Source organism: Trifolium pratense, linkage group LG4 (genome assembly GCF_020283565.1).
Source record: "Trifolium pratense cultivar HEN17-A07 linkage group LG4, ARS_RC_1.1, whole genome shotgun sequence".
Classification (NCBI taxonomy): Eukaryota; Viridiplantae; Streptophyta; class Magnoliopsida; order Fabales; family Fabaceae; genus Trifolium; species Trifolium pratense.
In genome coordinates, this window is record NC_060062.1 from 1,237,168 (window position 1) to 1,251,981 (window position 14,814).

Genomic DNA, 14,814 nt, shown 5'->3' on the forward strand with positions numbered 1-14,814 from the left:
ATAAACAAAGATTTTCCATCATAACCTTTTTTGATTGCTTAAATAAAAGAACATTTGATCAATGGATCAATGATATAATTAACTTTTATAAGTATATGCTAAAATATTTTAACGTTAAAGAGAGCTTTTAGATTAATGTTTTGAACATTATTAGAGTAATGATACGTATTATAAGGGACAATCAACTACCTATCCAATTTGGCAACAATCACAATGAGTTTTTTTTCTTTCTTTCTTATATTAATCCCCTAATTTTTAAGGGAATTGGGTACTGACAGTGACGGAGCCAGAAATATTGAGCAGTGGGGGCAATCGAACTATGATTATAGTCCATAAAAATCAATATAATTTTTATATGTTCGTAATATATTTTGAACATAAAGATGTTCGACATAATAGATGAACACATCATAAACACAAAAGAGTCACAATATTAACATTAACATGAACATAAATTTATGAATAAAAAATGAAATAGAAATTTTTTTGGAGGATGAAAACAATTTATTTTTATTTTTAAGAACTAAAATAAAATTATTATTTCAAATAATTAATAAGTGGATTTAATTTAGTTATAAAACACTATATTATAGAAGGATGTTTAAAAAATTTGAAGCTAAATAAATAAAAAATAAAATAAGAAACACATGCGGGAGTAATACTAGTATATATGTGGGTGGACATGTATTGTATAAGATGGGGTATCAAGAATTTCAAAAATTAGTGGGGGCTCATGCCTGCATAGGAGCCAACGTAGCTCCGTCCCTGGGTACTGATAATTCAAATTTCGAATGCAAGTTAAATAAAATTTTATTAAAAATTGTTTATATAAAAAATCGAACTCAAATTTTTTTAATTAATTATTCTAAAAGTAACTCAACAACGGATTGAACTTAATATCTTGGTTAGTTTTCAACGTGTTTTAAGGCAATGTATAAGTTTTCTTTCACTTTAACTCTATTAGTCTATTATATATTGAGTGTTTTATTGTTTGGATATTAATTACATTTGTCGGCTATGTGAGGCTTTATTATTATTTAAGTACACATTAATGTAAGAGTCAAAGTGACCCATAAAAAGCCAAATGATGGTTAATTATTTCATGGTTTGTTAAGTCATCACCCCATAAAGATTCCAAAAAAAAAGTCTATCTCACCCCAGAAATCAAGGTTCATCAGTTTGAACCTAGCTAACATTAGTAGAAATCTGTTTGTACGTCACAATAAATATTTTTTTAATCATGTTTTCAACAACAAAAAGAAGTAGTAGTATATTGTTCACTAAGTTGTAATGAAATGATTTGTTGCATCACAATTAGATGATACAAAATGCGATGATAGTTGAATCGAATGTTGGCTAACTCCTGAACATGGTAACCAAATGTCAATAAAATTGAAGACTGTTATAGGTACATGAGATTTTAGTACCAGCTGCATCATAGTCACTTGACATTGGAATCAGCTGTTGATGGTTAAACATGGCTACCAAGTCTAAATGGACTTAGAGATTGTTATTAGGTCTTATTAGAGTCATAGTAATGTTTATGCTGTTGCGCTTTCTATAATTATTATTATTATTTTTCGTTGCTTTCCTTCATGAGTTCCACCAAATTATGCGGGTCTTGTCAATTTAGTAGAATCTATATAAATTTTATCGATAAAAAGAACTACATATGTTATATTGATATGATTGTGTTTGAGATCGAGTATGTTCTAGTCAACACTCCACTTTGAGAGTGCTCGACTGGAACAACGGCCAACAAAGATCATAATTAAGACGAAATCCTAATTGTCATGGTTCTGCGATATTACAAGGAGTAATCGTGAGGAATAGCCATTCATCTTAAAAGATGAAATTCTAATCAATAGATTACTTAATGTAAAAAGCAACACATAATCACGATCTTAAAATTGTTAACCAAGACATAATTCTAAACGATGCAAATGATTCAGTGACAGCACATATTCAAATCAAAATTAACATATTTCCTATAAATCTTCAGCCACCGCAAGCTATAATTTTCATCTCATTTACCAACCGTAAATATGTTTGGTGAATATCTCTTGTTCTTTTAAAAACCAAAATTTTGGAACTAAAAGGCTAAAAGACCAAAGGCTAAGAAATTTCAAACCGTTAATTTGCTACTAATAAAAAGGGACGGTTAACTTTTTTTTTAGAAAAAGCAAAAGGTTATATTGGAAGGTTTTTAGTAAAGCATAATTTTTTTGGTTGGTTATAGGAAAAGAAATGCGTCAAAAAGTTTGTATATGGTCATAGGTCAATACAATAAATCACCGATAATTTACTTTTTCAGGAGAAAGTGAAACCCTAATGTTTGGGGTCGGTTGTTTCCTTTCATTTCTCTTTGCAAAATTAGCTCCAAATTGTTTAATTTAATTTTATAATGGGTAACAAGTACATGAAGGAGTAGGATATAGAGATGAAACACACATAAAATAATCGCTAACTACATTTGTTTTTTTTGTTTAAATCCAGGGTTAACATATACGAAGGACTATTTTTTTTTAATGGGCAAATATAATATTATATATACGAAAAGGATAAGAAAAAGTTGATAGTACAAATAGATATCAGAGTCTTCACAAAAAAAAAAAAGAAGATATTAGAGTTAGGCCCAATTAAAAACTCAACATCTAAATGAGATAAAAACACAAACAGTCGAGAAAAAAAAAGAACACGGAAAATTCCACCAGGAATAAAAAAAAAAAAAGGCACACCAACTTCTAAAAACAAAGTATACCCCATCACCTCAACCACGAGAAGACTAAACTCCTTTCGAAGTGAAGAAAGGATCAACGACTTAGGCAAGTGTCCTTGACCAACCAGGACCGCCGAGGCCCAACTCCACACCGTAACAAATTCTAACGGTTTCAACACAAAATATGGTGCATTTCCCCCTCATAGAAGGAATAAGGGGTGTCATAATTTTTATCCAAAAACCATTTTCAGAAAGTAATAAGTTTCACTCTATCTATATATATCGAATACTCGATACAAAAGGTTTCCTTAAAAAAAACATTATTTCACTTCGAGAATAATACTATTCTATAACGTTTATAACATATAACACTTGTGTGTATTTTTGTAACATAAACTTTGAAAATGTGAATGCATGGTGTATTTTTGCCTTTGTTTTATGCTAATAAATAATAATATTTTAGGAAACAGATTAGCCTTGAAAAAGAAATACAAGACCATAGTCAAAATATAAATATGATGATCCATAGCCTTACAACCCCCAAAAGGGTGTGAAAAAGGAATCAAATCCTAATGACTTTGCAAAAAGATAAAAATAATCAATTCCTAATAACATTTTTGTTACCACGCAAAACTATTTTATTTTTTTGGTACATGCGCAAAACTATTTTATACAAATAGTGAAGATTTATTCAATTTTTTATAGCTCAATTTAATCTTTGACAAAAATAAAACTCAGTTCATAAAAAAAATATAAAAATAAAACTCAATTCAATTTTTTCTGTAAGAAATAAAATAAAACTCAATTAAATCTGATATTTTTATATTAGGTATAAATTTATCCTTCTATTATAACGAATCATGAATTAATTGGTCACTATTATAAAAATGTTAGAAATTAATTTTAAAAAATAATTCTATGGTATTGATTACATGAAAATATTTCATTTTATTCAGTGGTACTTTTTGTTTACGCTATTATTCTATGGGAGATATGGTACTTTTTGTTTACGCAATTTAATTTAGGCACACATACAAAAATTTGAAAAAATTAATTAAAAAGATGATGAAGTGATGTTGCATGATGTGACTAAATTGTTTTACATTTAAATTTTTTCACTTATGTGTGTGTGCCCAAATAATTCTTATTTGAGGTTGTGCCTATATAAGAATTTCTCTTATGGACATTGAAGATTGTTCTCATCGTTTCTTTCGTTGTTCTTTTATCAAAGGTGTGTGCAATGAGGTTTTTAGATGGATAGGATGTAGTTTGACACTAGATTTGGAAGGATGAAATCACTTTATGCACTTCGGAAATATGATTAAATCTAAAAAAGATAATCATATTAGACAATTGATTTTGTTACCTACCACTTTGTGCATATGGAAGCTTAGGAATAATGTGATTTTCAGTGGACCTTTGCCTAATGCATGCCGTCTCTTTATTTAGACGATATTAAAGCTATCACTTGGGTTTGGTTTAGTGGCCGATCCGGACGCCATTCTTTGTTGTCTTTTTCTGAGTGGTGTTTCGATCTTTATGGTTGTTTTCAAAGCATACTATAATTTGATTTGCATTGTAATGGATTGAGTACTCCTTATACTTCTTTATAATACTATTTTGTTTATAAAAAAAAAAACCATTGTGACAAACATTTTGATGATATTGTAAGCAGAGTAAAGACTAATTTGTAAATATCACTTATAAATTTACTCATATGTCTACTTTTTTTTTGGTGATTGGATAAATTATTACAATATTACATAGAGTCTATGAACTACAGACTCTGACACGGACACTGCGACACAACACAGACACCGCGACATTGCTACTATAAAAATTATAAGACACTGACATCGTTACATATTTATAAAAGATATAAATTGAGAATCAAAATATATACATGTAAATCTAAGTTGAGCAACCAATCGTTAGTTGGTTCAGTGGTGATTGACGTTGAACTTGGTAGGAGGGACCGCGGTTCGATCCCCCGCAACTACGATCGGGAGGGGGCTGGAACCACTTGATGCCAGAACTGACCCCCGAACCAGATTCAACTGGTGGTAAAAAACCAAAAAAGAAAATATAAGTTGAGCAAATTATTTCTTAAATTTTTTTTTAAAACAAGATATATATGATAGTATTTTACCTTTATTATTCATCTACTATCGAAAAAACTAAAAATATTGTAATCAAAATATAATGTCTTCAATCCCTCATTGATCAATATTATTGTTTCGACACATCTTTAACTCTTGTAGATATGTCTGATATGTGCCTAACGAGAGTATAAGAAAAAAAATAGTTTTTTCGGGACACTTGTCCGACACGTGTCGTACGATTGTCTTACAGGTGTCGGACATCGATCAAAGGAATGTCAAGTAAATGAAAAATTGAGATTTTTTTACACCGATCTGAACTGACACGTGTCGTACGAGTATCGGACACATCGGACACCGCGACATGCCTAATCATAGAGGTGTCCGTGCTTCCAAGCAAAGAGTAACATATGTTGCACCTTTATTTACAATGTAAGAGTGGACTTCATTACATATTTCGATTTTAAATTCCATTAAAGAATAATCCCTCAGGACACAAATATAAGAAAAAAAACACTTTTTAGATTCATTGAATAACAGATGTATCTAGTCTATATTATAGTTTAGATACATCTGTTATTCAATGAATCCAAAAAGTACATTTTTGCTTATGTTTGTGTCCGGATGGAGTATGTTTAAATGTGCTCTAATGACACATATTAAGAAAATAAATGTGAAAGTATTATATTGAAATTTGGACATTCAATATTTTAAGCATTAAATTTTTTATCTTATTATACTCCCTCCGTCCCAAAATATAAGCAAAAATTGGTCAATGAAAGTTGATGTATTTGGTTTAAAATTTAGTCCAGATACATTCACTTTTGTTAACCTCCTTTTGCTTATATTTTGGGACGGAGTAGTATGTCAATTTTCTGTATTTTTGACACATATTAACACCACACTTCAACTAAATGTTAATTGAAATTTGATTTGTGGATCAATAATCAAAACAAATCATTTTTCTTGGTGGAACCAAAAATGTTATGATGGTGTTGGTATGGACCGACCTATGTTGCTAAATATGGTCATTCAATTGAATAGACTTTTAGCCATTAAAAGAGAATTTAAGTATGGTGTCATGGTCAAAAGATGTTAAATTGTTTTCACTTTTTCATATATGCTTTAAATTTGTCCAATGTAGTTTTTCTTGTGTGACCCCGCTGCATGGTTCATATTTTGACTTTTGTTTGAGTTATTTGGATGAGGCCCCTCATCATATCATACTTTATAATAAAAGTTTGGAAAAGAAATGTGCTTGTTATGCTTGATGTTTCGTGTATTAATATTTCTAGGATCTTTTTAAAGTTTAAACCTAAAATTAGTGAAAAATATTGGTCTTGCTAGTGCATTTACAAAGTCAACCACTTGGATTGGTCTGATGATATCGACTTGAGACCTGAAAATATATTTCTCCTTGGGGTCTCAGATTTGATTTTCTTTGATACCAATTTGAGTGGACTAATTTAACTTCTTAAAAAAAATATATATATATATTCTAACGGTATTTTTTCGATAAAATGAATTATCTAAAACCAATGTGACCTTTGTTAAAAAAAGCAACAAAATAAAAATGTGATCTAAAACTATGAACAAACCCCGCTGGATGCTTCCCTTTATCTAATATTAATTTCTCTTGTGGCCTACACTCTGAGCATCTAAAATGAAGAAATCCAATTTTGGATAATAGATCCTCTGTGTACACACCGCTCATTATAATTTTTTTAATAATATTATTTAATAAGTACTTAATTTTTTCAATCCAACACCTCAAAAATCTTACTAAATGGAACTTACTATATTATCTATCAATAATTTTATATCACCATGTTACAATTTTTTTAATATTAAAACGTGTTAATAAGCGCACTCTCTTCTCAACGGTACCAATTTAGTTGTGGCTCTAATGGTAGTACTTAATAGGTTTCTATATTCTTATTAAAATTGGTATTGTCATTTGAGATAATCTCACAAGTCGCAAAGAAAAATAGAGTAACAAATTTTAAAAGACACCAAACTTAAATATTTAATCTGTAACTCTAGAAAGGAACAATGTTCCCAGAATTATCACATCAGGGTAGTTATTTGTATTAAACTTTTCAGACGATAAACCTTAGTGCATGATTTATCACGACAAAGAAGAGTGTAGGACATTTATTAGTTAGGTATAGTATACTCCTATATAGGCTTTGTCTATTTATTAAGTATATCTATATATACTCCCTCCCTCAAATATTATAAGAAAAAAAAATTAATTTTTCATGTCCCAAGCTACAAGAAAAAAAAATCAAGTTTTATCATTTTCAAAATTTACTTTTCCTTATTCGCATAAAATTAAATGTAAATTACATTTATTTATCCTCTCTCTTCTTTTCCCAATAATCAATAATCAATAAAAATTATTTTTACAACTGCATATGAAACTTATTTCAAGAAAAACACAAAAAATCATATTTCAAATTATCATATTTCACTTAATAATTGTGAAATAACAACCCTGAGATTTGATCCCTAAATACAAGATAAAATGAGTATATTTAAATACCGAAGATTACAATAGTACTATTGATGAAACTCGGGTTCAAATCTACATGTCTATCAAATTATAAAGTTGATAAGTTTACCCCAAAACGCTTAGATGAAATGACTCGTGTGTCTTCTAGCTTAATCAAGGTTCTGAGTTCGATATCTAACTTAGATATATGCATCAACGTTAAAACTTTTATGGAGAGTTTGACGTCCATTTAAGTCCCACAAAGCTTGACGAATTAGCCTATGCAGTTGTGCGCGCACATGATACGTGGTTTATGCTAAAAAATCAAATAAAGTTGATAGGTTTATTTCACACATGATGTGTTACTTGTTTTATTATTATTGTAATAACATATATTATTACCTTGTTGCTTAGGCTTTGTAGTGCTTAGGCTTATGTTCTGTATGTATTGAATATGAATTGGTTGTTATAGGATTGATTTCTCATATGTATTTAGCATTCTTTCGTACCAGGGAGTGGACTTTTGCTGTGATTCCTTTGTGACAATGCACAGTGTGACAATGCACATAAACATATTGTCCATGGTCGTTGCCTACAAAGAGGTCATGGTTGTTGTTATTCGGCTATACCCGCGAGTAATGCATGTCTCCTAATCGCCGATGCCTCTATTTGTGGCGCCTCATTTTGACTTTATTCTGTCTTATTGTGCTCCCTAAATTACAGTTGTCTTTAAATAATATATAAAGTGATATAATTAATTTTTTTAATTTTTTAATTTTAATTTTTTAATAAATGTGGATATATGATAAGTTAAACCATTTTTTTCCAAGTAGTTTACTGATTATAAATTCACCCCTTAAATGAATAAATAAAAAATATAGGATTCGAACTTCGGCCATTGCATATATAATACAATATTTTTACTAATTGAGTTATGATTACGGAAAATATAATAAGTTAAACATGTCATGCATCTTTAGTTAAAATTCTTTCATGAATATAATAAGTTAGGTTAGAACTTATAAATAAATAATAAACAATTTCATATTAATATTATAAAAAATTAGAATATTTAAAAAGAAAAATAATTATTAAAAAACTAAACTGAGAGATGGTCACATAACTAAGTTTCATAACATTTTCTTGTCAAAAAGTACAAAAGTTTCATTTCATTTAGTATCAATCCATAATATTCTTTGTAGTACTAATATTTTTTTGTTGTTGACAAAATTGTACTAATAATTCATCCTATTTAAGAACATGCAATTTCAGAAGAAATTGGTTGAAATGTGAACGGAGGTTCTAAAAAATATGAGAAGTTAACTGATTCAGAATAATGCAATGGTCGTCCTTGGATGAGAAGACAATCTTTATTTAAAAGTGTTGGATCAACAGATGGATATGCTACAAAGTAAGTGCAATTGAACTTCACTTGTGATTGAGTACAACTACAATTGTTGCTTACATTAACATTCCACCACACGTATTCTTTGCCTGGTGTTTGCTTAACAACAATGTTGTTCAAAGAACAAGGTTGTCCATATGCTGCCATATAAACCATGAATTAATTAAATATTACACACAAATTAATTAAGTGGAACCTAAAGTTAGCAAAAAGAAAATAAAGGTATATATGATTATACCTTGGAAAATGAGGCCAAGGAAGATAGTGAGGGAGAGAAGCTTGAAAATAGTAGCCATTTTATATTTGAGAGTGTTTGTGCAAGAGGAGATTGTTCAATGACACACTATTTATTTATTTTTATTTTTTTCGATATTATGTCACACTATTTATAGGATCAAGCTTAGGGGCAACGAAATTAAAGAGAATTATTATTGATTTTTTTTTTCTGTCTTGAATTATTATTGATTTTATTCTGATTTGTCTCTGAGTTTTTCTTTCCTTTATTTTGTTTTGGTTTGGTAAATATTTATTTCTTTATGGATCATTAATTGTTTATGATCACATTAAATATTTATTTGGTACAACGGCTAAAATCATTAATTTTATGGATTAAATCAATGATATTGTTTAGTCAAAAGTTACACCAAATGTTAGTTGGTTCAGTGGTGATTGACACTAGATTTGGTAGGGAAGACCACAGTTCGATCCCCCACCACTGCATTTGGAAGGGGACTAGAACCAGTTGATACCAGAACTCCCCCCGAATTCTGGACTACTAGGACCCTTTTCCCTTAGGAACCAGAGGATGAAAAAAAAAAAAAAAAGGTCGAAAGTTACTACTAATTGATTCAATTCATTGAATTCAATATTTCATTTAATAAAAAATATTACAGTCTGTGTAAAAAAAAATTATAGTCTTCAGTGAAAAAAAAATTATATTACTCTCGTAAGTGCCTATTAAAATTTTACATATACTACGGGTAAACCCGTGCGTACGGGTTTCGATTAAAATATATAATTAAAATATTTTTATAAATGAAAAATAATAGTTGTGATAAGTATAACCAACACATATAGTTAAATAATATATACTAATTTAAAATATGATTATATTTAATATTAGTATACGTATAAAATTTAAAAAAGTTGTTTAGAAATATTAGATTTTTCATTGATTTATAGTGCACGTAGTTTTGTTTATATCTCTTATAATATTTTATAAGTTTGAAGGGATGTATCGTATTTTATTTTATGTGTAATCATATGAGATTTTACTTATATTTGTATGAGTTGCAATTGTATAGTCACATGTCACTTTGCTTTATTTTGATGCATCCCTTATTTTTTTTCAATAAGAGTTGGAGGAAATGCATACATACATACTTCTTTTTTTCATGTGATCTCATTTTTTGAAAATTATGTATCAAATAGCGTAACTGTTTTCATTTTCTACATTTCCATTCCCTTTTTTGACCTTCTATCAAGTGTTTTGATTATTCAAATCATTTTTATCTAGATCCTCATATGACATTCATTCACCTGAAAAGGTTAAAGGGCCATCCTTGGAGTCTTCTGTTTTTCAGGTCTCTTGTGGTTGGAAGCATACAGCAGCCATTTCTGGTAAGTTCTTGTCTTCGCATAAGATGAAAAGAAGTAACTTACTGCTGAGTACTTTTTTATCGTTAAATTAATAGTAAAGGCATGCTTTTCTTTTTTTTTTTTTTTTTTTTTTTTATCATAAAAAATTGTTTCATCAAAACGGGAAAGACATCAAGGAAGCAAAGCTACACAAGAATACTGGTATTGAACATGTATCTGATAATTTTGATGCTTTGTAGTGATTAAGTGAAGCCTAGGACTTAGCAGAACGTTAGTATGGGAATTAGTAAGATAGTAAGATTTAACAATCATGTTGTTTGTAGTAAAATAGGCACGCTAGCATGTTTCTAAAAGGAATTTTTATGTTTTCAAAAAGAATTTTGAGGTAGTGAATGAATTAGCTAAGTATGCTTCTTTACTTATTTTCTGTACCATTATTTTTTATTTACTAGACACAGTTTCCTCTTTCGCTGCTTTTCAACTTTCATATCTCTAGAATATTCTACTAGTTTTAAGAGTTAATAATTAGGGAAGTTCTTCATTTTGAATGTGAATCTTGTGTTATATGAAACAGAATGTTGTTGCAGACATGAAATTCGAGATTTGCATGTATCACTTCAGCCTTCACAAATATTTTAGGCTTTGGGATTGAGGTGTATCAAATATATGTTGAGCATTTGGTTAGAAAACGTGGTCTCGGAAAATGGCACCCGAAGAGGCTTTAGGTGAATTACTTTCAGCTCTGTCGTCTTCGTGATATCAATTTCGCTACATCTAGCATTTTCCTTGATATTAATATTAAAAATGTATTTTTGAAATTAGAATATTTAAAAAGTAAAATAATTATTAAAACATACAATGAGATAGAGAGAGAGGGAGAGAGAAAGTGAGAGATGGTCACATAACTAATTAGTTTCATAACATTTTCTTGTCAAAAAATACAAAAGTTTCATTTCATTTCGTATCAATCCATAATATTCTTTGTGGTACTAATATTTTTTTGTTGTTGACATAATTGTACTAATAATCCATTCTATTTAAGAACATGCAATTTCAGAAGAAATTGTTTGAAATGTGAACTGTTCTGTTAAAACATATGAGAAGTTAACAGATTCAGAATAATGCAATGGCCGTCCTTGGATGAGAAGACAATCTTTATTTAAAATTGATGGATCAACAGATGGAGTATAATTTGTAAATTCAGTGCAATTGAACTTCACTTGTGATTGAGTACAACTACAATTGTTGCTTACATTAACATCCCACCACGGGAATTCTTTGCCTGGTTTTTGCTTAACAACAATGTTGTTCAAAGAACAAGGTTGTCCATATGCTGCAATATAAACCACGAATTAATTAAATATTACACACAAATTAATTAAGTGGAACCTAAAGTTAGCAAAAAGAAAATAAAGGTATATATATATGATTATACCTTGGAAAATGAGGCCAAGGAAGATAGTGAGGGAGAGAAGCTTGAAAATAGTAGCCATTTTATATTTGAGAGTGTTTGTGCAAGAGGAGATTGTTCAATGTCACACTATTTATTATTTTATTTTTTTCGATATTATGTCATACTATTTATAGGATCAAGCTTAGGGGCAACGAAATTAAAGAGAATTATTACTGATTTTATTCTGATTTGTCTGAGTTTTTCTTTCCTTTAATTTGTTTTTGTTTGGTAAATATTTATTTTTTTATGGATCATTAATTGTTTATGATCACATTAAATATTTATTTGGTACAACGGCTAAAATCATTAATTTTATGGATCAAATCAATGATATTGTTTGGTCAAAAGTCGAAAGTTACACCAAATGTTAGTTGGTTCAACGGTGATTGACGCTGGACTTGGTAGGGAGGACCACAGTTCGATCCCCCACAGCTACATTTGGGAAGGGACTGAAACCACTTGATGCCAGAACTCGCCCCAAACTCTGAACTACTGGGACCCTCTTCCCCTAAGAACCAAAGGGTGAAAACAAAAAAAAACAAAAAAACAAAAAAAACTTCATGGTACCTTCTTATTTTAAAATATATAATCAAAATATTTTTATAAATGAAAAATATTAATTGTGATAAGTATAATCACATATAATTAAATGATAAATATTATAATTTAAAATATGATTATATTCAATATTAGTATATGTATTAAAAAAAATTGTTTAGAAATGAGATTTTTCATTGATTTATATCATAGTTTTGTTTATATTTTAATGTAATAGATCTCTTATAATATTTTATAAGTTTGTAGACACGTGTCATATTTTGTTTTAATAGTGTAATCGTGTAAGATCTTACCCTTCTTTATATGAGTTGCAATTGTATAGTCACATGCATGTCACTTTGCTTTTTATTTTTGATATGTATCCCTTTTTTTTAATAAGATTTGGAGGAATGCATGCATACATTTTTTTTTTATCACGTGATCTCATTTTTTGAATAGCATAACTGCTTATTCCCTTCTATGCTATTGAAGGTACCGAGTAATTTTTCTACTTACATTCCTCTCGTTTTTTTGATGTTTCTTTTCACATATTCACTTGATGAAATTTTATCCATACTTTATTAGTCCCATTTTTTTAGTCTTTTAATTGGTTTACATTTTTTTTTTTGCATGATCATTTTTTTAATAGAATAGTTTTTTCAACACCCTCCACCTGTTTGATAGTACAAAGATTAAGAAATACTATTCTTCTTTTTTAGTTTGCATGATATTAGAAGAATTTAACATTCAACACCCATTAATAATTAATAATAAAATAGATAAATATAATATATTACTTACCATTGGTTAAATAAGAAATAGAGAAACTTTGCAACCACACATAAAATATTTTTAAAAATCACAGCTATGATAACTATATACGGATTGTTTAGGAAGTTGGCGAGGACTTTCATCTTGATGTAGTAGAGTGTCAATAATTTATTTGACTTTGATCTTCTAATTATGTAAGAGTACATGAACCTAAAATATACTCGAACAATATCCAATGACTTACAACATGATCACGATCATTGTATCCTTCAATAATCCTATGCAAATGTAATCCACACACCACACATACACACACAAAAAAAGTGCTTACCTTTATGAGTTTAAGCCAAATTTCTTTTATCGTATAAACTTTCACCTTTTTTTGGTAAGAAAGCTGAAATAGATATACTTTTCTTTTTAATATGAAACAGATATTCTTACTTGTTTGCAAACATTGAGTAGTGGATGCATTTCAATGTTGTTGATAAATTGAGGAATATAGAAGTTGTAAAATGAAGATAAGTGCATATAACGTTACATATTTATACATGTTATTAAAGTTATCAAAGGGGTCGGCCTGGTCTGGCCCGGCCCGAGGGGCCCAAATATTTAAAGGGTCTGGCCCAACCCGTAAACTTTATGACCCGGCTTGTTATGCCCGACCCGATAAGAAAATGCCTACATTGGCTGACGGGTCGGCCCGTTTTTTTTTTTTGTTACAATTTTTTTTAATGTATGAATGACACACAAATTAGTATCCATAAAAATAATTGGTGTCACGACTTCACGAGATAATAAATACTACAAAAATATTCACGCAAAAGTCAAGAGATAATAAATTCACAAAGTGCACTCTCAAAGCTAATAAATTTCAATCTTATATCATAAACTAAACTTTTAACCGAACAATTGAAAATACATAAAACGAGGATTCGTTTGAGTTTAGTCAAAATTTTGTGATAAACTATAACTTGAATTGATTCTAAATATGTTTTCCTTTAAATAGGCTTACAATAGAAAAACAAATGTTAAAAAGATAATAACTAACTTATTTTAAATTTACGATCTTTTAAATTTAAAAGATAATTATCCAAACTAGCAGCCAGACAGGGCGCGTTCCTCGCCTTTCTGTGTCTATTATATAACTTTATATCAAAAAAAACATGTCATATGTTATTGTGAGTTTGTTATTAAAAGTTTTTTGCTGCTCAAAAAAAGAAAGAAACGTGTCTTTATGTTACGGTGAGTTTGTTAATAAAAGATTTTTGTTGCTAAAAAAAATAAAAAAATAAGGGTATTGTTGGTATTATGAAAATTTCATAACAAAATTTTTTGTATCCTCTTTATATATAGGTATAGATAATAACAAACTTAAGGGGCAAAAATATCTTTTTGTTTCAAAATCAAAATTTCGGTTTTTTTTTTTTAATTCTTTAAGGGGCTGGCCCAAAAGCCCGTGGCCCAGCCCAAGAAAAAGCCTGGTCCGATAAGGATTGGCCCGATGAGGCCAAACCCGATAATTTTGAAGCCCGGTCCGTGTAAATATATTGGGGTAATGAGCTTACCCGATAGCCCGACCGATTTTAACAGCTGTACATGTTATTAAGCAAAACTAGATTTAGTACTCTTGCAAACGTTTTTCCTCAAAGAGTACTATAATTAGTTAGGGAGAAAAACAAATGCATATATGTAGATTCATAATTAGTGGATATTTGAAGATAAATATAATACCCTAAA

The 14,814-nt window shown here is 29.3% G+C and overlaps 1 protein-coding gene across 1 annotated transcript; it reads right to left on the bottom strand.

Annotated features, from left to right (window-relative positions):
* Positions 1 to 11,353: 11,353 nt before the first annotated feature.
* LOC123920632 lies at positions 11,354 to 11,809 on the bottom strand. The gene is made up of 2 exons (XM_045972926.1): positions 11,752 to 11,809; positions 11,354 to 11,649 (listed from the first exon to the last, which is right to left on the bottom strand). Exons 1-2 carry the CDS (start codon positions 11,807 to 11,809, stop codon positions 11,354 to 11,356), a joined length of 354 nt encoding a protein of 117 aa, XP_045828882.1.
* Positions 11,810 to 14,814: the final 3,005 nt, after the last annotated feature.

What these genes read in the sequence shown, in the direction of transcription:
- LOC123920632 (XM_045972926.1), bottom strand. Translation starts at nt 11,809, where the DNA reads ATGGCTACTATTTTCAAGCTTCTCTCCCTCACTATCTTCCTTGGCCTC. An exon ending in CCTTGGCCTCATTTTCCAAG is followed by an intron (nt 11,650 to 11,751) that starts GTATAATCATAT and finishes TTTATATTGCAG; the next exon opens with CATATGGACAACCTTGTTCT.